Below are 26,556 nucleotides of genomic sequence, written 5' to 3' on the forward strand. Positions count from 1 at the left end.
TGACCAAAAAGGGCTCAGAGAACAGAGAGGAGATTGTGGCCTACCTGCTCGTTGATCTGCTAATGTTTATCGCCGGTCAGTCTGAGTTCCTCTCCGCAGCAGCATATCCTGCTCAGTGGCTCCTCCCAGAAGTGGTATCGGTCTCTGGAGCCCTCATTGGCTACAGTCTACGGCTTCGCCCCGCTGTAAATCTTCCACTTGCAAAAAAGTGATTAAAGCCGAATTAAGGATTTTTTCACCTCCGCTTCTTCCAGTGGTTCCCCGACAACAGCACCTCCAGCTGCTTTGCCACGCTGACCTATACCTTCTCAGAAATTTTTTGTCCAAGATTTCTTCTAAGTCTGAAGTTAAGCGTAGATCGAGCCTATTCCACTTCCTGTATCTGACCTGATCTCCATTGCAGTCGGCCATAACTTTCGACAAGTGGACTTGATAAACACTAGTGGTTCTGGTGAGGGATAATGGGTTATTAGGATTCCACTGGAGCTGCTGGAATATTAATTTCTTTCAGGCAAAGGGTGTGCAGTATTAAGATTTCTCTTGGTTATGAGACAAGACTTTATATTTAGCCAGGGCGCACACTGTCTGTGTGAGGAGGTGAGCAGCGCTGGAGGTCTGAGTAAACATGAAGGATACATGCTGAGCGTCCAGGTAAGTGTCCAGGAAATGTCATTTGTTAGATGAAGAGTGAGCCTCCGGATAATGGAGTGATCTTTCTCCACGAGCAGTTGTTCCTCCACCCTAACAGTAAAGATCATTACCCCTGCACACTACAGCAGTGAGTAAACTGGCTTTCTCAGAGTACCATTGCTTTCCCAACCCTGCTGTAAAAATGACCTCATCTTCTGCAAGCGAGATCCCTCTATCACCAGCAGACAGGATCATGACCTACTCCTTACACATTAAATGAGCTCTTGCTGTGATTTGTGAGCTATTCTGTGTATGCCATGACATTCTTTCCAATTCTGTGAAAGCTTTCCACCTTGTATAGTGATGGCATCAAAAGTAATTGTGTGGAAAACATTATATTTATTCTCCTCCCTATCCCAAATTATAAGGCAGAATATTTAAATGATCGGTAAAAGAAAACGGACATTTCAAATGTGTGCAAAGTATACAGTCTCCTTGTGCACCTCTTATTTTCGGATGGGCAGAGGACCTACTTGATAGCCTTTGTTCTTGTCCTACAATTATTTTTAGGGCCGTGTTCAAACTGGGGCTGCCTCATTTGAACCCCTAAAGAGGTGTATTATCTACATTTCATATGCGTAAACATCCACGTTCAGACTAGCAATGGCTCAGAAAAACCCATGAGATAGTGTTTTATTTTTAGAAGAGTTCTCAACATAAAACTCCCTTTTGATGTATGTTATGCTAATAGATTTTCTGTTGCTGAATTGGGACTTACATACATTTGGAGCTTTAAAAAATATTAATGATTATTTTTGTCTTGCAGCCAGTTCTCTGGACAAAGGAGCATGCATGGGAGGTTCCACGCTCAGCCTCCTGCACGACCGCACATTTGGTTACACTGGGGATAGCCAGGCTCAAGAACTCTGCTTGTACCTTACCAAGGCAGCTAGTGTTCCCTACTTTGAGATCCTGGAGAAGTGGGTCTACCGCGGGGTGATTGTGGACCCATACAGGTGAGACTTGTGCTAGGAATGGAATAGACATTGTATTATGCAAAAATAGAAAGAAAGACAAAACATGGAAAATGAAGGCAGAGGAGATGCAGCATTGTACTTGAAGCCAGACAATGACAAAGCAAACGTGATGAGCAGTGTTACATTTGAAAAATAAAGAGTACCAGTGCCCAAAGTGTTGCTCAGAAGTTCATGGCTGCCACTATTAAATGCTGTGCACCAAATTCTATGGATGCGTAGTCCTGAATCCACCTAAGGCCTCTTTAATTCATTACCAGGCACTCCCTCCCCATTTGTCTCACTTGTGCAGGCTCCTGCTTTCTTCTTTTGGGACAGCTTTTCCGTCTTTCCCGTTCGTTTCTTTTTTCCCTCTCTTGCAATCAGGAAATGTCTGATGGGTAAAAATGAGTGCCAGTCCCCAAAAATGAGTGCCGGTGGCCCCTCACTGGCAACCACCAGCTTAAATTAAGCACTGGTAATGGGGAGAGAAGGAAAATGTGTTCAAGATGAAGGAATAAAGTGCAAAGCCTATAATCTATTTTATTTGTAGGGCGTACAAGTTTTTCATAGCTGATACTTCTTTAACTCCTATTGCAGTAAACTGGTTATTAATGGTTGAACTGTGCTGCATGATTTACATATTCCAGGGAGAAAGATTATAAGAAGATTGTATGTCTTTAAATTGACAACCTGTACTTTTCCATATCTTTACTTTGTCTTAATTTCTTCAATATATCGATTACATAGAATAGCTGTTTAATGTGATCCCTTTCCTATGTCATACTTTCACTTCGTCCCCATCCCTAACACAAAACTATACCAACATGCTAACCATTTCCTTAGCCGTACTCTTAATTTAGATTAAATACAATAGATTTCATTAATATAAACCCATACCATATCTCTATATTGAAGTCAATTACAGATTGTATTTAAGAAAATAATAACTTACCAAATTCTTTACAATCCTCGGGCTAATAGCTCCGATAAAAATGATAATCTTGTCAATCTTAAATATTTATTTCTCAGCTGCCAATTGTGCTTTGTACACATCTTTCTTCCAAAAACCAGAATCTATGATTTCTTTTTGTTCATGGCAAGATTCTACTCCAAAAATGGTGCTTGAGGTCCTACAGGGCTCTATTGAGCAGGGAGGTTTAGCTGTACTTAATTTTAAAATTTACTTTTTTGCTTTCTTTGCTCAGTTTGCATGAAGATTTTAAAAAGGACATCAATTTACTATTGACTATGCTAATGAATGCATGTATATTAAGATGCAGGATATATCAAAGACATGCTTCGCCTGGTTAAATCACCTAAAAAGGTGTGATATAAGGTGTTAAATTGTTTTATATTTAGACAAGCACAATTTATTTATTTTTTTACGTTTCAGGGTACCCTGAGCTAAATGCTGCAACTAGACTTACAAATCTGGTTGCACAAAATCTTCTAGATTTCGATCAGGCAATAATAACCAGATGGGAATTTAATGGGAACCTTAAGGTCTCAGATTTGTACCTAATAATGCATGGAAATGATGAGATGAGCTAGCTGGATCTATTAGCAGTGATAACAAACATTAACGCAATGGTCCTATAATGGGATCTATGTATTTCTTATAAAGATATCTCCTTCATCAATATATAAACGAGGAATTAGTGTATCATTTTGAGAATCCTTTGTATGTTAAAGTTGGGAGCTGAAAAGGCATGCAGACTGGTGCTAAAACCTCTAATATGTTCGATAAATACTCAGAAGGACGGCTAAGAGCAGAGCTAAACCTATCAAAAACCATGTGAAGAAAATTTAATGAGCTAAATTTTTCACCGCTTGGAGACACTAATTATCATAAGATACAATTTTACGCTATAGGCCTAATATATTATTCCCCCGACCCCCTACGCAAGATGTTTCCAAGTAACTCGACCTTGTGCTTTATATGCAGAAGGACAAGCAAAGCTAATTAGTTTCATACGATCTGAACTTCTGATAAACTAAATAACCTTTGGAACTTGATTTTTGAGTGTCTTGAGAAAATGTTTTTTATACAAATCGTGCACAATCCTTGTATTCCTCTGATTGGTAATTTCCCTCTACAAGGACCAGCACAGTGGTTTCAAAAACATTATATATTGCGATGGTAGTTTAGGAAAACCATAGTGGGCCCCCACTTTGCAGAATGGTTCGATAAAATGATCAGAGTGTGGCAGCAGTGCGAATCATATGCAAAATCAGCCTGCTCCACTCAGAGACTTTATTAGATTTGGGATTCACTGTTAATCTCATAGATAAGTGGTTCCCCTGGATTTGATTTATTTAATACATCCTGTCTTTTATGTGGAATTGGACTATTTGATATTCTGAGATCCAGAAACCAGCTGAGTGCGAGGATAATGCATTTGTTAGCTCACATGTCTTAGCTCGTTATTCAGCACTGTATTTATCAAATACCGCACAACATCTAGAGCCTCTATATAGGAAGTCAAATGTTTTGCTTCCTAAACTTGTTGGCAATGAGTTGAGTGTCAGTGTTACATTAATTTAAATTGCTTAAAATCATACATAGCTTGGGAAACTACTGGAAGGATCTTATAAAATGATCATAGTTTGATAGTGTGTAGACTACCCTGTGATATGATTTTAGTTTATCCAGATTAATGGAAAATCGGGGGTCTTTTTGCAGTCCCCTATTTAATCTCTCCCTTCAGAGTTAGATTATGATATGCCATATGCTTAGTCTGTTGTTGATACATACCAGAATTTCGAACTGTCCTAAATTTCTAAGCTTGGTTTTATGAACGTATGAGTCTGATACCCCTTTACTTATTTATTGATTTATATATTCATCCCTATGTATACGTATTCAGATTTTTTCTGTTACCCTTTTGAAACATTGAGAAATAACATTTTTAGAAATTTACTGTTTCTAATATTAACCCTAAACCCAGCCCTTAATGACTTTAAATCAATTAATCTTTTATTACAATAATTTAATATTACATTTAACCTTTCCCACTTCTTTTATCCCCCTAAATAAATGATCAATTTATTAAATCTGTTGTATTCTTCATACTAATTCATACTCCGATGATTATTTTAAATTGAGTAGTTTAAATCACCTTAAAGTAGCCTATTTTGTTTTACCTTAATTCTTATTCTAGCCATAAATAAAATGTAAATAATGTTACAACAATAATACTAACCTAAGTTTGCATTTGGTACACACATTTATCTTTCTGTAATACTAACCTTTAGTCAAAGTGTAATTGTTATTTATTTTATAGATATATTTAAAAACACTAATAAGTAATAGTATTCTAATACAAATCCTGTCACCCTAACTGAAATAATAATACAATAATATAATTTATTTACTAGTAATTTTGATTTTTATGACGGAGTTCAGAATTATACTTCACCTTAAAAGGTGGTTTGTGGATGCTTAGTGCCTGGTGATAATCTCAGTAAATGTAAACAAACTAAAGATGCATGTTATGTTATGTGTATTTGTAAAGCGCAATCACCCACGAGGATATCCTGGTGCTGAAACAAAGTAAAGTTTAGACTGTGGTTGTCTCTTCCTAGGGAGCTTCTTGCACTGGCATTATTTGTTCTCTCTGACCTACTTTGTGGACCAAAGGTTCCTGAGTTGAAACTAGCTCACTTTGAGACGCAATGTCATTTTAGAATGAATATGCCTTTGTATACAATACACATAGGCCCTGATTACGATGGTGATCGAAGTTGCCTCCAACCGACATCATTGAGGATTCGGGACCAATCGACCTCCGGTCGGTGGTCCAGACTGCAGTATTACAGTGCGACCGTACATGGTGCGGTCTCATACTCCCATTTCTCTATGGGAGCTTGAGCTGCGGCGGTAAACTAGCTGTGCACAAGGTCCCATTGAGGTATGGGAGATTGTGTTAATCTTAGGGTGCCTGCCACACGGTGCAGGGATTAACAGGGGAACACCATAGGTGCTGCTCTGCCCCCAACTGGAGGCTGTGGAGGAAGTCTCTTTCCAACAGGCTCTCCGTGTCGTAAAGTCTGACATGGAAAGCCTGTCAGAAACAGACATCCGACATTGTAATGCAGCGGTCAAAAGTGAAACCTACCTTGTGAGTCGGAAAGACTCCGCCCTGTGGTTGGAGATTTTCCGACTCGCATCGTAATCAGGCCCATAATTTTCAACTCTATCTGGCTTATAATATATAGCTGACACAAGATAATCAATACCTGATTTGTCAGTTGCAGTCTAATTGCCTTTAGTGACCATAACCCATCCCAAGGGGAGAATATAACATGTTTTGCTGTAATATTAAAGCATGATGGGTGGCATAAATACGGTCCACAGTTCTTTTAGATGGCAAACACAGGATTTGGCCAATGCCTTTACCAGGGAAATTAATATTTACAGTAAGCAGAGAAAACTCTGCTGTCTATATTCAGGGGCTGGTTCCAGCATTCTGTCTCTAGCTGCATACTCAAAAAACCTATCTGTTCCCAAATGAAGTAATCCTGTACAAAGAATTGCTGCTGTTAAGGCAAAACCTTAATCAAGGTGCATCAGAATCTAACCATTGTCTGCATATTTGCGAAATTGCAAACCAAAAGATGCAAAAGGTATGCACCCGGTAACCAAGACCTCACTGCCCAACAGAAAAAAGCCAGGTTTTTAGTTTTCTACAAAATGTGGTCTCAAGAGGGATGTGACGCAGTTTGCGTGGGTGCTCATGCCAAGCTTTGGCAGCGTGAAAAGAAAAGGCTTTTCTGCCCCTTCTAACACACTTAAAGTGAGGAATAGTCAGCAGCCAAGCAGAAGCTGAACGCAGCATTCTGGAGGGGAGGTACAGAACAAATCTCTTTGCCAGATATCCAGGACCGGTGAGAAACACTGCTCTGTGGACCAAGACCAGGGCTATATAATCTGTTTCCTAATGGGTAGCCAACGGATGGATTTCAAAACCGGCAAAATAGAAGAACACCTAGGTAGATGCAAAATGAGCCTAGCTGCGGCATTTTGGGCCACCTGCAGGCCGTTCACCAAAGCTTCCGGCACTTCTGGATAAAGAGAAATTGTGTAATCTAAGAATGAAGTAATCAGCACATGGATCACAACTCTCGTCAACTCCAGAGGAAGGGGGAAAGATATGTCTTCAGTAGGCGAAGCATTAGCCCACCACCGCAGAGATCTGTGGACACATAGAAAGGGCATGTCCAGCTTCACCCCAAAGTTTTTAACCACCAGAGATGGGGAGGCGGGACCGGAGGAGTGGGGGGGGGGCAAAAATCTTCCCACCAGTTAGAAATGTGATGCAAACAGCATAATTTCTGTCTTCTCCACATTACAATTGAGCAGGCTGCCGTACATCCATTAAAACACGGCACACATGCAGTCCGTAAAGGATGCTGTAATTGAGGCATTGGGACCATCAAAGGCAGTGAGCAGCTGGGTATTGTGGCATAAGAAACGAGTTTGCAACCAAAAGGCTCGCCCACAGAGGCTAGAGGGGACATGAAAATGTTAAAGAGGGTAGGGCTTAACAGAGAGACCTGTGGAACCCTCTGATTGACTGCCTTGACCTCAGAAGAAAAGGTAGCGAGCAAGACCGATTGGCCGTTAAAATCCAGAAAGGATTTAAACCAGTCCCACACAATACCTTTACACCTACAACAGACGGCCGGTGCAGGAGGATAAAGTGTAGGACAGTGTCGAAAGTGTCAGATTAAGTAGAATAATGGCAACATTTTTCTCTATATCCACCGACCATTTGATATGGTCGGAAATCTCCAATACTGCTGATTCCGTGCTGTGGCGGTGAAGAAATCAAAACTGGCTAGGGTATAACAGCTTGCCTTGCCCAAGATAATTGGAAAGCTAGGCATTGACCAGTTTTTCTAACATTGTGGTAAAAGCCAGAAGGTAAAAGATAATATATAGTTAAAGAAGTTGTTTGGGCCCAGTGCAGGCTTCTCGAGAGGAGGAACCACTTTAGCCAATTTCCAAGCAGCAGGCATGACACCCTGAGGAAAGAGAAAGGTTACAAAAGGAATGAATCACTGGATTAATAACATCTACTGCCGCAACTAACTGGGCGGGTGGGGCCGGCATCCAGAGGGGAGCTTTATATATATATATATATATATATATATATATATATATATATATATATATATATATATATATATATATATATATATATATATATATATATATATATATCCACCAAAAAGAATTATTGTCCGCACTCGCTCAATTCGATAAATTGGGTTTATTTAAACAGAGACTTCAAACAGCCCCCTACACCTACGCGTTTCGACCGCAGGTCTTGTTCACAGTGTTACCACTGGTCCATTGTCTCTTTCTAATTTATATACCTTCTAGTCCATTAAGCACATGATGGTGCATTCTGGGTGAGGTAGCTTTTCAATTATTCTTGAAAACTTTAACGCTTGTTTTGCAGTGCTTTTTTTGACATTTTACTTTTCTTCAGGTCACCAGTACTTTCCAAGTGGTTTAAAAGGTTATCTCATGCCATTAATAGTCGTTTTTTAGATGGGAATATCTCATCAACCCTTTGTAGGGGTTTATAGCGACACACAGTTCACAGGCAATCCATCTTGTAATCCCCAGACGTTTGCTGTCGAATTATATCTGGTTTGATTCGGGGCTCAGTGCCCATTTGACGATTTCCTTTTTCCACCGACTGGAGTGTTCTCTAACTTCTAAGTGGGCTCAGTGCCCATTAGATCCTATAATGTGACCTGTATTGTATCAATGTCTGACATTCATGGTATTTCGAGCAACAATCCGATTTGTGTCCCTCACATTTTGTTTCACAGGTGGACATACATTTCTTCGTCCATATTAAGTCCTTTCGGTGTCTCGTTTTGAATCTGATAATCAGGCGTGACTCCAAACGTCTCAGTTTGAGTTTTCTGTTACCCCCTCTTTCATCTGGAAGGATAGTGGCCAAACCGCTGTAGCGTACATCTTTCCAGGTTTTTCCAGTGTGTTGGAGCATGTGTTTCGCTATGGCGTAGGATGTGTCGCCAATTTGGAAGGCCCTGACTTGTTCCAATATCCTTTTTTGCAGAGGACAGATGGTCATTCCAATGTAACGTTTTCCGCATGCACAGGTCAGCATATATACCACATGGGTAGTTTTACATGTGATGGATTATAGCTTGCTTAATCTCCACAACGGCCCCTCGCGGCGGGATGCCTGGCTTTCACCTTGCGGATACCCTGCCGGGGTTATCTCACAGGGGAATACCAGGACGGGTTCCCTAAGCAAGCGCTTAGAAACCGCTTGGTGATTTGCGCTATATAAATTCCTGTACATGGAGTCTTCGATGTTAAAGACCTTGCCTTGTGGGTCTGTCAGTGATTTTAAAGATTGTCCTATTGTGCATGCCTTACATTGATGGCATTTGTTGAACCCTTTTTGCCTCAATGTTAGCCAATCCTTTTTCTTCTTTAACTGGAAATGACTCCTTACTAATTTGTCTTGTAGTGAGGGTGGTTTTCTAAATGTCATAAGGGGGTATTCGCCCAGTTGTCCACCGATGTCCGGATCTTTTTTGATGACATTCCAATACTTATTAAGTATTCTCCTTACATTTTGACTTTCTTTACTGTATGTTACAATCATCCTTATAGGTTCAGGTTGTCCTTGTGTTTTCTCAACTTCTGTTTTATTGATCAAAGTTTCTGTTCTGCTTAATGTTCTGGCCTTGAGTTCTCCCTTTTTAACATCATTGTACTTGTATCCTCTTTTTAGGAATCTGTTAGTAGTTTCTTTGTACTTGCGGTTCATTTCCATTGTGTTGGAACAATTTCTTTTCATGCGGTCAAACTCCCCATAGGGGATGCTTCTTTTTAGGTTTGTAGGATGGAAACTGTCCCCGTGTAGTACACTGTTCGTGGCTGTACTTTTACGGTGTACTGTAGGTTCTAATTGTCCAGTTTCTACATATACCTTAGTATCCAGAAAGATTATTTCCTTGTTACTGATTGCCGATGTAAATTTTAACCCCATTTCGTTGTTAAGTTCATTGAGATACTCAGTAAATTCCTTTTCCGTTCCGTTCCAGATAAGGAACAGATCGTCGATGAAGCGCAGCCAAAGTATAGCTTTGGGTGTATGGTGTTCGTTCTCTTCTCTCCAAGCTATTGTTCTTTCCCACCAACCCATTGCTAGGTTGGCGTAGCTCGGAGAGAATGAAACTCCCATGGCGGTTCCGCATCGTTGAGCGTAGTATGTCTTGTTGAAAAGAAAGATGTTATTGTTCAGGCATAGTTCTGTCATTTCTTTGATCATCCGCCAGTGCTGTAATTCTTCCAAGGGTTTTTGTTTGAAGAAGAATTCCATTGCTGTTAGGCCCATGCTGTGAGTTATAGAAGTATATAAGGATACTACATCGATGGTTGCAAGTAGATATCCATTTACCCATGCGATGTTCATCAGGTTACGTAGGAAGTCTCCTGTGTCCTTTATGTAAGATGTTAATGTGGGGACTATCGGTGCCAGAAAGTGATCCACATAGATGGAAAGGTTTTCATATATTGAGCCGCAGCTTGCTAAAATGGGTCTTCCAGGAGGTCTTCTAAGTGTTTTATGCACTTTCGGCAGAAAGTACATAGTTGGCATGATAGGTTCCTCCGTTGTTATAAAATGCACTTCCTGGACGGTTAATAGTCCTTGGTTTTGCCATTTAGTGAGCTTGCTGTTTAGTTCCCCAATCATCTCATTGATTGGATTCTTTTTTAATTTTTCATAGTTTTTGGTCTCTCCTAGTTGACGCATGGCTTCCTGCATGTAATCGGTTTTTTCCATTAGGACAATATTCCCGCCTTTATCGGCGGGTTTTATTTCCAGTGACTCATTCTCCATTAGAGACTTCAAGGCTTTGCGTTCCAAGATAGACATATTTTCTTTTTTTCCTTTTTGTACATTATTTTTCATTTTTTCAAGATCTCCATTGACCAATTAAAAAAAGGCATCAATTTTGTTAACTGGATACAACATTGGGCAAAATCTAGATTGTTTCCTGAATTTTGTTTTTTGATGTTGCTCGATGTTCAGTCCCATTTGTTGTAGAACTTGACTGTCTGTTATTGTGGAATCCTCCACCTCATGGGCAAGTTCCAATTCAGTGCGCATTGCTGGTATTTCTGCAATAGTAATCTGCGCATCATTTGCATCAATGGTGCTGATATTTTGGTTGCTATTATCAGGTTGTATCCCTCTTCTTTTAAAGAATTTTGCCAATTTTAGTTTGCGTGTATTTCTGTATAGGTCAATTTTGGTTTCAACTGGGTCAAAATGGGTTTCCGGGCAGAATGTTAAGCCTTTATTCAAGAGGTTCTCCTCAGCCCTGGTTAGCACATGTTTGGACAGGTTTATGATTAAATATGGATCTGGTTCTTTTTCTTCCATCATTTGTTGGTTACTCGATTTCTCAAGTGATACCCCCTTGTGTTTTTGTGGAACTTCTTCTGGCTTTTCTTCGGTTTATTTTCTGGCTTTGTTGTCCTCTTCCCCTCGCTTTTGTTCTTTGTTGTCTCTGGCCTCTTCCTCTCCCTCGTCCCCTTCCTCTTGATTGTTGTTGGTCTAAGTACACCAACTTCACCTCTTCTAAAAAAGGTGTTCTTGTTCCGCAGGTCTCTTGATCTTCACTCTCGCTCCAGTCCGTATCTGATTCGCTCAAAGTTGTATTGGGGGTTTCTGGCTGTGGTTGTGTTTTCAATTGTTGTTTAAGATGGTCAAATCTTTTAGCGAATGTCAATATCCTCCCACATGAGTAATCCTGCTCATCTCTTCTGTATTTGCGTTCTTTGCGTTCTTCCACTTCCGTCTCATGTTTGTCAAGTGTGGCCTCCATGTCTTTCCTATGTTTCTTGGCCTCATCTTCTTTTCCATGAGACAGTATATGGGATTCTATCACCGCTATATTTTCATGCAATTCATCTACATCAATTTTGGCATATTTCACTATGATTCTAATCATATTGATGGAGCACTGCATGTTGTTATTGCCCCAATCAATGAGCATTTCTGGACGTGTATCCGGGTGGTTCGGGAGAGTGAAAATTCTTAAACCTCTGGGGACCATTTTGCATTCAAGATATTTTTCTAATGTAAGAATTTCCCAGCTTTTGGTTATTTCTTTTTTCAGGAGTCTTTCCAATTTCAAAAATAATTGTTTCAGTGTCATTAATCCAGGTTCAGTTTCTATTGGTTTTTCCCTTTCCGTGTTAGTGGTACTTTCTGCTTTCTTTCCATTTGGAACATTGTTTGAGCTCGTATTTCTCTTTTGTTTGCTCTTTCTATCATGTTTGCCATAACTTCCTGCCTTGCTGCACAAATGGTAATAGTTCCCGTAAAAACTGTTCTTGTGGCTGGAGGAACGTTTTTTAACAGTCTCTCTGTACCAAACGAATTGAGCGCGTTATTTAAAGCAGTTGCGATCACAGGCTTTCAGTCTCTTTCGCCAGTACGCTTGTATTATCTGCAACGCACGCCGCGGCTCCACTGGGCGTTTCCGTATTGTGAAAATACACAAACAGACAAACACACGCTTAGCGCTCTCACCTTTGTCTTTGCTCGTGAGGCGCCGCGTATTGTGTTTTCTTCCTCCTTCAGTAGCGGAATGCCACTTGCGGTTTCCCAGTGTAAAATTGCTTATACCCAATTTCCTTTCTCTTCACGTTTGCTGCTCCGTTCCGATAACTCCGTTCCGCAGCAGTTACTCCGTGATGACTTGCCGATTACGCTTCAGCTCAAGGCAGGGATTCACTGGGAATTGCCGGGTGCAACTTCCTCTTCGTACATTTTCCACCAAAACGTTCACTCGGAAGTGCACTCTTTGCTCGGCTGGTGCTGGACAGTGGGGATGAACGTTCCCCCACTGCAAATTATCCACCAAAAAGAATTATTGTCAGCACTCGCTCAATTCGATAAATTGGGTTTATTTAAACAGAGACTTCAAACAGCCCCCTACACCTACGCGTTTCGACCGCAGGTCTTGTTCAAAGTGTTACCACTGGTCCATTGTCTCTTTCTAATTTATATACCTTCTAGTCCATTAAGCACATGATGGTGCATTCTGGGTGAGGTCGTTTTTCAATTATTCTTGAAAACTTTAACGTTTGTTTTGCAGTGCGTTTTTTGACATTTTACTTTTCTTCAGGTCACCAGTACTTTCCAAGTGGTTTAAAAGGTTATCACCCAGAATGCACCATCATGTGCTTAATGGACTAGAAGGTATATAAACTAGAAAGAGACAATGGACCAGTAGTAACACTGTGAACAAGACCTGCGGTCGAAACGCGTAGGTGTAGGGGGCTGTTTGAAGTCTCTGTTTAAATAAACGAAATAACTACACAGTATTGCAGGGCTAGAGGGACGTTTAAAAGACCAAGCCTAAGTAGTATCCCCCACAGGAACAGACTACTAAACAACAAACTTAGGGGTCTATTTAGAAATCCAGAAGTGATTCTATGCTTTTGTAATCATGTCAAAAGTACACGAGAAACAAACACAGCAGATCCAACAAACCATACCACCAAAAAGTGAAGCACCAGTAAACGTGAGTCACCCCTGGTTAAGGATTCCCATCAAAAGTCTTGTATGGATCAATATTCTCATATGGTAGTCCTTATCGGGTATCATGTCTCTTGATCATTGAGACTGGCATACCCCGACAACCAGTTAGGGGTAGCGACCCACAATCACTCGGTACTACCACATGATGTTGATACAATGGGAAGTGCAGTGCAAAAGCAAAAAACGTGGTGATTTAAAACAGGATAGGGAACCTAACACAAACCAGTTTTAATAAACGTTAGCCCCTTCCCCTTTAAAAACAAGAACAGTATAATAGCATCAACGCAGTCCACACAAATAGCTGCGAGGAGACCAACATGTTTCAGCCCCAGTGGGAAAATTGCCCAGGCTTTCGTCAGGGTCTCTGTTCTACATATATGCTACTGCATTATAAGTGATAAACGTGTGAAAAACTAAACAAAAAAACACACAAGTGAAAACCAGAAAAGGATATAATTCTCCTTCAACTGTATCAACTCCTCTCTTCGGCACCTGGTCGATTTAGTACTGTATGTTGGGAACAAACATACCGGTAAATCACAATCAGTAAACATGGTCTGCTGACGGAGGTCACACTGTACCTCAATTATTCTCAAATTCATTACTCACCCAGGGTGTCCGGGGAGTGGACCTCACCTCTTCCTGGACCTGGCTCAGGATATATGAGACCCCGCTCTAAAACAACAGAAACCCACTCCGTCACTACACAGTGTAGAGGAAGCAAGTATTACTCTAATCTAACACTGTGAGTTTGACGAAGACACAAGGTCTCCTGTACATAGAGTACTTCAACAACTGTCAGAATACTATCAATACAAACTGCTGTCCAAACCCACCACCAACCACTGACCCAATGGCCATGGGTATCATATTCACTAAAGTCCACCATCAAGTCAAGGCACACCTGTTGACACCATTAGTAGGAGAGATAAGGATATGTGTCCTACCTGTCCGTCGTTGTCTCTGGCTCTGAGACTGAGTCAGGGGGAGGCACTGAACATCCATTATTCTCCCTACTTGACTCGTCTTGTCCACCAGATTGAGCCAATCGGTGAAGATGTAGGAGGGGCACAGTGTGTAACCCCTAATTACTCAGCGTCCGCTGAGATGCCAAATAGGTTGAAAACCGGGGAGCCAGGTCCGTGTTACCGACTGCCCACAGTGTTTAGACAAATCCTCGATGTTTGGGAACCCTCGCGCGTACTCTCGCGAGACTCCCGCATCGAAACTACAAAATGACGTCACGCGTCTGACTCTTGTAGTTCAATCATGCCCGGGCTCGGTGTGTTCGCCCTAACTGTTCAGCGTCCGCTGCTTATATTTTATAAATCATCAGGCATGGAGAGGTTCCAGTTTTGTGATGTTACAGCGACTAGCAGCCACCTCGAAACACTAATCTATGCACAGGGTGGAAATGGCAGCTTGGAACTACTACAGCCAGACGCATGACGTCATCGTGTAGTTTTGATATGGTAATCTCGCGAGAGTATGCGCGAGGGCTCTCTAAGCATCAAGGACTTTTCCTAATACTGAGGCCAGTCGTTAACTTGGACTGGGCCCATTGTTTTTCATTCCTTGGGCATCTCAGCGGACGCTGAACAGTTAGGGCGAACACACCGAGCCCGGGCATGATTGAACTACAAGAGTCAGACGCGTGACGTCATTTTGTAGTTTCGATGCGGGAGTCTCGCGAGAGTTCCCAAACATCGAGGATTTGTCTAAACACTGTGGGCAGTCGGTAACACGGACCTGGCTCCCCGGTTTTCAACCTATTTGGCATCTCAGCGGACGCTGAGTAATTAGGGGTTACACACTGTGCCCCTCCTACATCTTCACCGATTGGCTCAATCTGGTGGACAAGACGAGTCAAGTAGGGAGAATAATGGATGTTCAGTGCCTCCCCCTGACTCAGTCTCAGAGCCAGAGACAACGACGGACAGGTAGGACACATATCCTTATCTCTCCTACTAATGGTGTCAACAGGTGTGCCTTGACTTGATGGTGGACTTTAGTGAATATGATACCCATGGCCATTGGGTCAGTGGTTGGTGGTGGGTTTGGACAGCAGTTTGTATTGATAGTATTCTGACAGTTGTTGAAGTACTCTATGTACAGGAGACCTTGTGTCTTCGTCAAACTCACAGTGTTAGATTAGAGTAATACTTGCTTCCTCTACACTGTGTAGTGACGGAGTGGGTTTCTGTTGTTTTAGAGCGGGGTCTCATATATCCTGAGCCAGGTCCAGGAAGAGGTGAGGTCCACTCCCCGGACACCCTGGGTGAGTAATGAATTTGAGAATAATTGAGGTACAGTGTGACCTCCGTCAGCAGACCATGTTTACTGATTGTGATTTACCGGTATGTTTGTTCCCAACATACAGTACTAAATCGACCAGGTGCCGAAGAGAGGAGTTGATACAGTTGAAGGAGAATTATATCCTTTTCTGGTTTTCACTTGTGTGTTTTTTTGTTTAGTTTTTCACACGTTTATCACTTATAATGCAGTAGCATATATGTAGAACAGAGACCCTGACGAAAGCCTGGGCAATTTTCCCACTGGGGCTGAAACATGTTGGTCTCCTCGCAGCTATTTGTGTGGACTGCGTTGATGCTATTATACTGTTCTTGTTTTTAAAGGGGAAGGGGCTAACGTTTATTAAAACTGGTTTGTGTTAGGTTCCCTATCCTGTTTTAAATCACCACGTTTTTTGCTTTTGCACTGCACTTCCCATTGTATCAACATCATGTGGTAGTACCGAGTGATTGTGGGTCGCTACCCCTAACTGGTTGTCGGGGTATGCCAGTCTCAATGATCAAGAGACATGATACCCGATAAGGACTACCATATGAGAATATTGATCCATACAAGACTTTTGATGGGAATCCTTAACCAGGGGTGACTCACGTTTACTGGTGCTTCACTTTTTGGTGGTATGGTTTGTTGGATCTGCTGTGTTTGTTTCTCGTGTACTTTTGACATGATTACAAAAGCATAGAATCACTTCTGGATTTCTAAATAGACCCCTAAGTTTGTTGTTTAGTAGTCTGTTTAAATAAACCCAATTTATCGAATTGAGCGAGTGCGGACAATAATTCTTTTTGGTGGATAATTTGCAGTGGGGAAACGTTCATCCCCACTGTCCAGCACCAGCCATGCAAAGAGTGCACTTCCAAGTGAACGTTTTGGTGGAAAATGTACGAAGAGGAAGTTGCACCCGGCAATTCCCAGTGAATCCCTGCCTTGAGCTGAAGCGTAATCGGCAAGTCATCACGGAGTAACTGCTGCGGAACGGAGTTATCGGAACGGAGCAGCAAACGTGAAGAGAAAGGAAATTGGGTATAACAATTTTACACTGGGAAACCGCAAGTGGCATTCCGCTACTGAAGGAGGAAGAAAACACAATACGCGGCGCCTCACGAGCAAAGACAAAGGTGAGAGCGCTAAGCATGTGTTTCTCTGTTTGTGTATTTTCACAATACGGAAACGCCCAGTGGAGCCGCGGCGTGCGTTGCAGATAATACAAGCGTACTGGCGAAAGAGACTGAAAGCCTGTGATCGCAACTGCTTTAAATAACGCGCTCAATTCGTTTGGTACAGAGAGACTGTTAAAAAACGTTCCTCCAGCCACAAGAACAGTTTTTACGGGAACTATTACCGTTTGTGCAGCAAGGCAGGACGTTCTGGCAAACATGGAAGAAAGAGCAAACAAACGAGCAATACGAGCTCAAACAATGTTCCAAAAAGGGAAGAAAGCAGAAAGTACCACTAACACGAAAAGGGAAAAACCAATAGAAACTGAACCTGGATTAATGACACTGAAACAATTATTTTTGAAATTGGAAAGACTCCTGAAAAAAGAAATAACCAAAAGCTTCGAAATTTTTACATTAGAAAAATATCTTGAATGCAAAATGGTCCCCAGAGGTTTAAGAATTTTCACTCTCCCGAACCACCCGGATAGACGTCCAGAAATGCTCATTGATTGGGGCAATAACAACATGCAGTGCTCCATCAATATGATTAGAATCATAGTGAAATATGCCAAAATTGATGTAGATGAATTGCATGAAAAAATAGCGGAGATAGAATCCCATATACTGTCTCATGGAAAAGAAGATGAGGCAAAGAAACATAGGAAAGACATGGAGGCCACACTTGACAAACATGAGACGGAAGTGGAAGAACGCAAAGAACGCAAATACAGAAGAGATGAGCAGGATTACTCATGTGGGAGGATATTGACATTCGCTAAAAGATGAGCCCATCTTAAACAACAATTGAAAACACAACCACAGCCAGAAACCCCCAATACAACTTTGAGCGAATCGGATACGGACTGGAGCGAGAGTGAAGATCAAGAGACCTGCGGAACAAGAACACCTTTTTTAGAAGAGGTGAAGTTGGTGTACTTAGACCAACGTTAGTCAGAAAGAAATTCCCTTTGGGCAGGTTCACAATAGTACATAAGTACTCACAGACATACAAATAAAAACCAAACAACCCACATATCACACGGAAGCAATGTAAACAGGTGAGACTTACAGTATATGTGAAAACACTCTAAAAATATTTCAAATTGTTAAAACAATTTATTAAAGATACATTACATCAAATAAAAACAAAAAATTGGGAAACACATGAGGACGGTACAATAATCAATAAAAACAACATTCAAGTAAAAAAGGAGTGTACAGGGAGAAAGGATAAAACTCAAACAGAAGACAATAATTTTGAATTTCTCCTTAATTTGTATTCCCAGATTTGCTCCTTAGGCGTCGACGCGTTTCGGCGGTGCATTCAATTTAATCCGCCTTCATCAGGACAGTATATAAATAATGTTTCCCAAATAATTTCTGAAATTTAAATAAGACCAGTCTTAGGCTTAATTAATAAACACAGAAGATCTACTCAACTTGCAGAAATATGAAGACACAATCTTTAAAAAACGTAATGTTTCAAACTCATTATGCTAACACACATATATACATTGCTTCCAGAACAAAGAACATACATCATGCTCATACAGGTATACTACATTTGTAGTCTGAAGATAGTAGTTCGTCATTTTTGGTAATAACCTCATGAATAAGGACATTGAACTCATATGTTCGTGCCTAAATTAGAATCCAGGAACATTTGATTTTCCATGAATACTGATAAACCGAATTTACCAAAGCTAAACATGTTAGAGGTGGCAAGAAAGGAGAGCAATGATGTATCACCTACCTCAAACGAGAGATAAGTCTAAAATGTATTATAAGGGGTATTCAGCCTCCTTATCATCACGTCAAGATATTCGTCCAGCGAATAATTTTCCTCTATATGTGCAAACACCTAGTCAGAGAAAGTAAGTATAAATATATTTAAATAGCTTATATGTAGATTGATGTTCTCTATTTGTATATCATAGCACTAGGTTCATCAGAACACCGAATTGTATGTATCCACTGTTAATCACTCTACGTCACTATCCACGGCAGTTGGGGCAGTGAACCGCTCGTCTATCCCTTCTGTTGTAGTGTGCCCGTTAATTAACGCACGCTAAAGAATGGTTGTGCCCCAATTATATCCTATGTGGTTGCTATAATTGAGCGGAGATGGGGCCAAATATTTACGCATAGCAGAAAAAGGGGGCCTTAATAAGGGCTTATTTCCTGTTGTTTATCACAATCTCGACAACCAGGAGATGTCCCGGTGCTATTGCAGATAGCGCATTTATATATTGAGAAAAAAGTACTCCCAGTACTTACTATTTAAAAGTCAGTGGTATAAGGCGTAAATACGTCTTTCAAAGTCATGATGATCTCCAGCTAAATGACTGGAAGCTGAAAATATATATACGAAAACAGACCGTTACTGGCTGAATGCTACAAAGTAAAGGACTTATGCTATTCAATTGTCTTAGGGCATACTTACAAACAGTTAAAAAGCTAGTTCGTAAGCACGCAGTAGTGATATGTTCTGTTCCGACTTCTGCCTCTTTTAATCAAGCTTTTTCATAAATTAGCCACATCAAGGGTTCCGGGAGTTGTAGTCCAAGGATACCCACTGTACGAGGAAATTCCTCTTTGTAAGCCCTACATGTTGTGACAAAAAAGGAAGGAAACAAACACCTTCGTCACAATCGTGTCCCTTTAACAATAGCGCATTACTATCAAAAGCGCCCATTCAGAACGGTTACCTTAAGCGTCTCGATCGCGGACGTCCTGCGTGCTTCTCTTCGTCTTCCCGGCTAGCAGCCTCTGAGAGAGACGCGTGAATTTAAATACCCGACGATTCGCGGGTGTTTATTCATGACGAAAGCGGAAATAATAGAACGGGTGAAAAGACTACCCGTACTGGTAACCGCGTCAGTCACAGGATAGCGTTTAGTTGTTGTATATAAACCAGTTGGAAATTATATTTGTCGTGCCTTAAATTTTCGTAATGCTGCAGGAATTAGATACAGCAATTGATATTATAATTTGTATTATGTGAGCATCATATGAAATTGAAACATGAGGGTCGCTATTGGAAAAGTTGTAATGATCCCACATGTGGGTCATTAATTTAGACATGTAATCTAGATACTATAGGCACATATATATTATTACAAATTAAATAATGGTGATATGCATTCATAATAGGGGACCACCCTATTGTGCATACATCCTATATGTTTAAGTACTGATGTTCTAAAAGGATTATTCCATTGTGCTGCCGAGGCTAGGCAGAACTCCTTATCTATAGTCAAAACATATAAGCAAGGTTCTAAAGGCTATCCAGTGGTCTAGGGTGCCTGCAATATTACAGTAACAGCTAGTATAAAAACGGAAACTTGGAGTAAATAGATGTCCTATGTAGCTCCAATAATCCTATCCCATTCTTCTCTTGAATTTAAGCCCTTCTTGACAGTGTCGAGATAAGAGATGTACCATTGCTCTCTCTCCTTTCTCCTTGAGACCATATTGCCACCTCTTTTGCCAATTTTGATCTTTTCCAATATAAACCAACCAAATTCTGAATCCTTATGGCCCTTTTCTAAGAAATGGGCTACAATTGGGGCAGTAATTTTTTCCGTTCTCACGGCTGATCTGTGTTCCTGAAGTCTCGTTCGAACTTCTCTTCCTGTTTCGCCAACATAAAAAAGGCCACAGGGGCACTGCAGTAAATAGATGACATTTTTACTTTTACAGTTGTTATGGGTCTTACATTTGATTTTTTTAGAATTGCAGACAATATCTGACCCCACAATACATTGATTACACATGTTACAACTCCCACATTTCGTTGTACCGGTAACCTTTGTGCCATCAATAGTTCTTTGTTTTTCAAATGGTTCTTCTTTATAAGTATGAACCAACAAATCACGAAGATTTCTGTTCTTTTTAAATGCAAATAATGGCTTCTCTAATACTACATCTTCTTCGTGATTCAAAATGTGCCAGTGCCTATTCACAATGTTTTTTATTTGATTACTCATGTTTGAGAACTTGCTGACAAATACAACTTTATTAAGGGGCTCCTTTTCTTTGGGGGTGTTGTGAATCAAAGCATCCCGGTCAAAGAAACGCGCTCTTTTCATAGAGTTCGAGAGAAGTTTTCTTGGATAACCCCTGTCTTTCAGTTTAAGTTTGAGGACTTCAGCATGTTTGTAATAATCATTCAGATCAGAGCAGTTTCTGCGAAGGCGGAGAAACTGACTAAAGGGGATACTTTCCCTTTGGGATTTTGGATGAAAGCTAGAGAATTCTAACAAGGTGTTCTTTGCCATTGGCTTGGTATATAATTCTACTGCCAAGGCTCCATCACAGTTTTTTATACATATATCAAGGAATTCAACCTTGGTGGTACTGTAAGATGAGGTGAATTTTAAGTTGGGATCTCCTAAGTTGATCCACAGGAGAAATTCGTCTAGTAGTTCGATTGGCCCATCCCATATGAAGAAGATATCGTCTATGTAGCGGTACCAGCCCGCTACATTTTCGAAGAAAGGGGCCAATTCGTTGTTGATGTGTATGTCTTCAAACCTACCCACATATAGGCAGGCCAGACTGGGGGCACAAGTAGCCCCCATACTGGTCCCCTTAAGCTGTTTATAATAGTCATTTTTAAAGAGAAAGACATTATTAGTGAGAATAAGTCTCACACAGTCAACTATAAAGTCCTTGTTGGCCCCACCCAGGTCTTGTCCAGACAGAATTTCATCAATCACTTCTGTGGTAGCCTCCTGGGGGATATTAGTGTATAAAGACTCAATGTCTAGGGTTACTAGACACTGAGTCTCCTCACAAAAAGGCATTCCCTCAACCAGCGATATGATGTGTGCTGAGTCTCGCACATACGATTTTAATTTACACACAATGGGTCTCAGAAAGTGGTCAACATACTTACTGACTGGTTCAAGTAGTGAGTCGATACTACTCACTATTGGACGCATGGGTGGGTTGAGTCTGTCTTTGTGCACTTTGGGCAGGCCATAAATGGCTGGTGTTTTAGGCTCAAGATTGTTAAGGAAGCAAAACTCTTCTTCACAAATAAAACCGGACTCCTTAGCATTTGTGAGCAAGGCAAGGCATTCATTCGCTACTCTCTTAAGGCTGGCTTCAGTGGTGCGAGCATAGTGTTCGCCAACCCCAAGGAGCCCCAGCATACGCCGCTCATAATCCCCGGTGTCAAAGACCACCACCCCGCCACCTTTATCTGCTGGCTTGATGGTCAAGGAGCTATCGTCTCTCAAATGATTAATGGCCTCTCTTTCACTAGCTGAGATGTTGTGGTTATGACATCGCTTTTCTTTATCAAAAAGTTTGTGAATGCCGCTTTCAACCGCTGTTTCGAAAGCTGCAATGTTTTTATTCACCATGCTAAGAGTAGGGGTGAATTTAGACTTAGGTTTTAAACCAGAGATGTTTATTTTTTCTCTGTACTCCCTATCCTCAAAAAATCTTTTTAATCTAATCTTCCTGAAAAAGGAACGTAGGTCCTTTTCAAACTGAAATTTGTCCAGATTGGTGGATGGGACAAAACTAAACCCTTTACTAAGAATCCCTATCTCTACATTGCTCAGGGTTCTACTGGATAAATTAATCACTGGTAGTTTGGTTGTTTCCAGTACTTCTTGTTCCGGGTACTTAGATATTCCTGTTGAGGAGGTGCTTGGTTGTAGCCCTGCTGGGGAGGTCCCTGGTTGTAGTTTTGTTGAGGGGGACCTTGGTTGTAATTGTGTTGTCCCTGATTCTGATATTGTTGCCTTCCTCGACTGAAATGACCCTGGCCTCGATTCCCATTGTAGGCCTGCCCCCTCCTTGGGCGTGGTTCTAAAAAAAACCCTTGGTCATAACTATTCCTACCAACCTCACTAGTTTCTTCCTCCTCAGATCCGGAACATGATGAGTTGGAGAAGGTCACTTGTTTGTTACCACCTCTTGAGTATATTTGTCTATTAGGGGGTCGTTCCCAACTCCCATTATATTTATTCTGGAAATAATTTTCTTTTAAAAAGGGATAGGTTTTGTCTTCTGCATACATCTCAATGTCTTTTTTCAGCTTGTTAGTTTTTTTGTTTATCAGGTAAGTACTGTAACCCTCAACATCTCTGTTGATGTCAGCCAGCTTTTTCTTGGCCTCTTCTAGAGCCGGGCAATTTTTAAGCTCATCTTCAAGTTTATCAATTTCTTCTTTTTCTAGGATAAGTAGGCCCTGCGCTGTTTCGATGATTAAGAGCATCCAGTCTCTACTGCACCTATTTGAAATTAGTGCCCAGGTTTCAAGGAACTTCCTGTTCTCTGTGAATATTCCCGGTTCATTACGAACCTGTAATCCAATGGGGATAATGCCAGATGTTAAATATTCTACTAGGAAGTCAGCATGGGCTTCCGTTCGGATCAGTTTTTCTTCAGATTCACAAGTTTACCCCAGTTTTCCCCTTTACCCGAGGCTACTGTGATCCTATTCCCACTTTTGGTACTTATAATGCGGTGGAGTTGGTCTTCGCTGAAACCAAATGTTTTAATTTTATCCATCAGGGCTAATCGTCCCTGGGAAAGTCAATATTAGGCTCAACGGCAAAGTGCAACTCTCCAGTCCAAAGGACCGTTCACAGAATCTCTAATAAAAGAGAGAGGGACCCCAAAACCAAAGGGATAGGGTTCCACAAATGACGTTAGTCAGAAAGAAATTCCCTTTGGGCAGGTTCACAATAGTACATAAGTACTCACAGACATACAAATAAAAACCAAACAACCCACATATCACACGGAAGCAATGTAAACAGGTGAGACTTACAGTATATGTGAAAACACTCTAAAAATATTTCAAATTGTTAAAACAATTTATTAAAGATACATTACATCAAATAAAAACTAAAAATTGGGAAACACATATCCGTACTTAGACCAACAACAATCAAGAGGAAGGGGACGAGGGAGAGGAAGAGGCCAGAGACAACAAAGAACAAAAGTGAGGGGAAGAGGACAACAAAGCCAGAAAAAAAAGGGAAGGAAAAAAAACCGAAGAAAAACCAGAAGAAGTTCCAGAAAAAACAAGGGGGTATCACTTGAGAAATCGAGTAACCAACAAATGATGGAAGAAAAAGAACCAGATCCATATTTAATCATAAACCTGTCCAAACATGTGCTAACCAGGGCTGAGGAGAACCTCTTGAATAAAGGCTTAACATTCTGCCCGGAAACCCATTTTGACCCAGTTGAAACCAAAATTGACCTATACAGATATACACGCAAACTAAAATTGGCAAAATTCTTTAAAAGAAGAGGGATACAACCTGATAATAGCAACCAAAATATCAGCACCATTGATGCAAATGATGCGCAGATTACAATTGCAGAAATACCAGCAATGCGCACTGCATTGGAACTTGCCCATGAGGTGGAGGATTCCACAATAACAGACAGTCAAGTTCTACAACAAATGGGACTGAACATCGAGCAACATCAAAAAACAAAATTCAGGAAACAATCTAGATTTTGCCCGATGTTGTATCCAGGTAACAAAATTGATGCCTTTTTTTGAATTGGTCAATGGAGATCTTGAAAAAATGAAAAATAATGTACAAAAAGGAAAAAAAGAAAATATGTCTATCTTGGAACGCAAAGCCTTGAAGTCTCTAATGGAGAATGAGACACTGGAAATAAAACCCGCCGATAAAGGCGGGAATATTGTCCTAATGGAAAAAAAACGATTACATGCAGGAAGCCATGCGTCAACTAGGAGAGACCAAAAACTATGAAAAATTAAAAAAGAATCCAATCAATGAGATGATTGTGGAACTAAACAGCAAGCTCACTAAATGGAAAAACCAAGGACTATTAACCGACCAGGAAGTGCAATTTATAACAACGGAGGAACCTATCATGCCAACTATGTACTTTCTGCCGAAAGTGCATAAAACACTTAGAAGACCTCCTGGAAGACCCATTATAGCAAGCTGCGGCTCAATATATGAGAATCTTTCCATCTATGTGGATCACTTTCTGGCACCGATAGTCCCCACATTAACATCTTACATAAAGGACACAGGAGACTTCCTACGTAACCTGATGAACATCGCATGGGTAGATGAATATCTACTTGCAACCATCGATGTAGTATCCTTATATACTTCTATAACTCACAGCATGGGCCTAACAGCAATGGAATTCTTCTTCAAACAAAAACCCTTGGAAGAATTACAGCACTGGCGGATGATCAAAGAAATGACAGAACTATGCCTGAACAATAACATCTTTCTTTTCAACAAGACATACTACGCTCAACGATGCGGAACCGCCATGGGAGTTTCATTCTCTCCGAGCTACGCCAACCTAGCAATGGGTTGGTGGGAAAGAACAATAGCTTGGAGAGAAGAGAACGAACACCATACACCCAAAGCTATACTTTGGCTGCGCTTCATCGACGATCTGTTCCTTATCTGGAACGGAACGGAAAAGGAATTTACTGAGTATCTCAATGAACTTAACAACAACGAAATGGGGTTAAAATTTACATCGGCAATCAGTAACAAGGAAATAATCTTTCTGGATACTAAGGTATATGTAGAAAATGGACAATTAGAAACTACAGTACACCGTAAAAGTACAGCCACGAACAGTGTACTACACGGGGACAGTTTCCATCCTACAAACCTAAAAGGAAGCATCCCCTATGGGGAGTTTGTCCGCATGAAAAGAAATTGTTCCAACACAATGGAAATGAACCGCAAGTACAAATAAACTACTAACAGATTCCTAAAAAGAGGATACAAGTACAATGATGTTAAAAAGGGAGAACCCAAGGCCAGAACATTAAGCAGAACAGAAACTTTGATCAATAAAACAGAAGTTGAGAAAACACAAGGACAACCTGAACCTATAAGGATGATTGTAACATACAGTAAAGAAAGTCAAAATGTAAGGAGAATACTTAATAAGTATTGGAATGTCATCAAAAAAGATCCGGACATCGGTGGACAACTGGGCGAATACCCCCTTATGACATTTAGAAAACCACCCTCACTACAAGACAAATTAGTAAGGAGTCATTTCCAGTTAAAGAAGAAAAAGGATTGGCTAACATTGAGGCAAAAAGGGTTCAACAAATGCCATCAATGTAAGGCATGCACAATAGGACAATCTTTAAAATCACTGACAGACCCACAAGGCAAGGTCTTTAACATCGAAGACTCCATCACATGTAAAACTACCTAAGTGGTATATATGTTGACCTGTGCATGCGGAAAACGTTACATTGGAATGACCACCTGTCCTCTGCAAAAAAGGATATTGGAACACGTCAGGGCCATCCAAAATGGCGACACATTTTACGCCATAGCGAAACACATGCTCCAACACACTGGAAAAACCTGGAAAGATGTATGCTACAGCGGTTTGGCCACTATCCTTCCAGATGAAAGAGGGGGTAACAGAAAACTCAAACTGAGACGTTTGGAGTCACGCCTGATTATCAGATTCAAAACGAAGACACCGAAAGGACTTAATATGGATGAAGAAATGTATGTCCACCTGTGAAACAAAATGTGAGGGACACAAATCGGATTGTTGCTCGAAATACCATGAATGTCAGACATTGATACAATACAGGTCACATTATAGGATCTAATGGGCACTGAGCCCACTTAGAAGTTAGAGAACACTCCAGTCGGTGGAAAAAGGAAATTGTCAAATGGGCACTGAGCCCCGAATCAAACCAGATATAATTTGACAGCAAACTTCTGGGTATTACAAGATGGATTGCCTGTGAACTGTGTGTCGCTATAAACCCCTACAAAGGGTTGATGGGATATTCCCATCTAAAAA

The 26,556-nt window shown here is 40.8% G+C and overlaps 1 protein-coding gene across 2 annotated transcripts in view; it reads left to right on the top strand.

The window, feature by feature from the left end:
• Positions 1-26,556, top strand: part of TUBGCP2 (tubulin gamma complex component 2) — a 376,270-nt gene that overhangs the window by 182,867 nt on the left and 166,847 nt on the right. For both annotated transcript variants that reach the window (XM_078643325.1, XM_078643326.1), the window contains exon 8: positions 1,457-1,646. In XM_078643325.1, the coding sequence (XP_078499451.1) occupies positions 1,457-1,646 (190 nt within the window). The remainder of the gene's footprint in view (positions 1-1,456; positions 1,647-26,556) is intronic.

The sequence above is a fragment of the Lissotriton helveticus genome, chromosome 5_1 (genome assembly GCF_964261635.1).
Source record: "Lissotriton helveticus chromosome 5_1, aLisHel1.1, whole genome shotgun sequence".
NCBI lineage: Eukaryota > Metazoa > Chordata > Amphibia > Caudata > Salamandridae > Lissotriton > Lissotriton helveticus.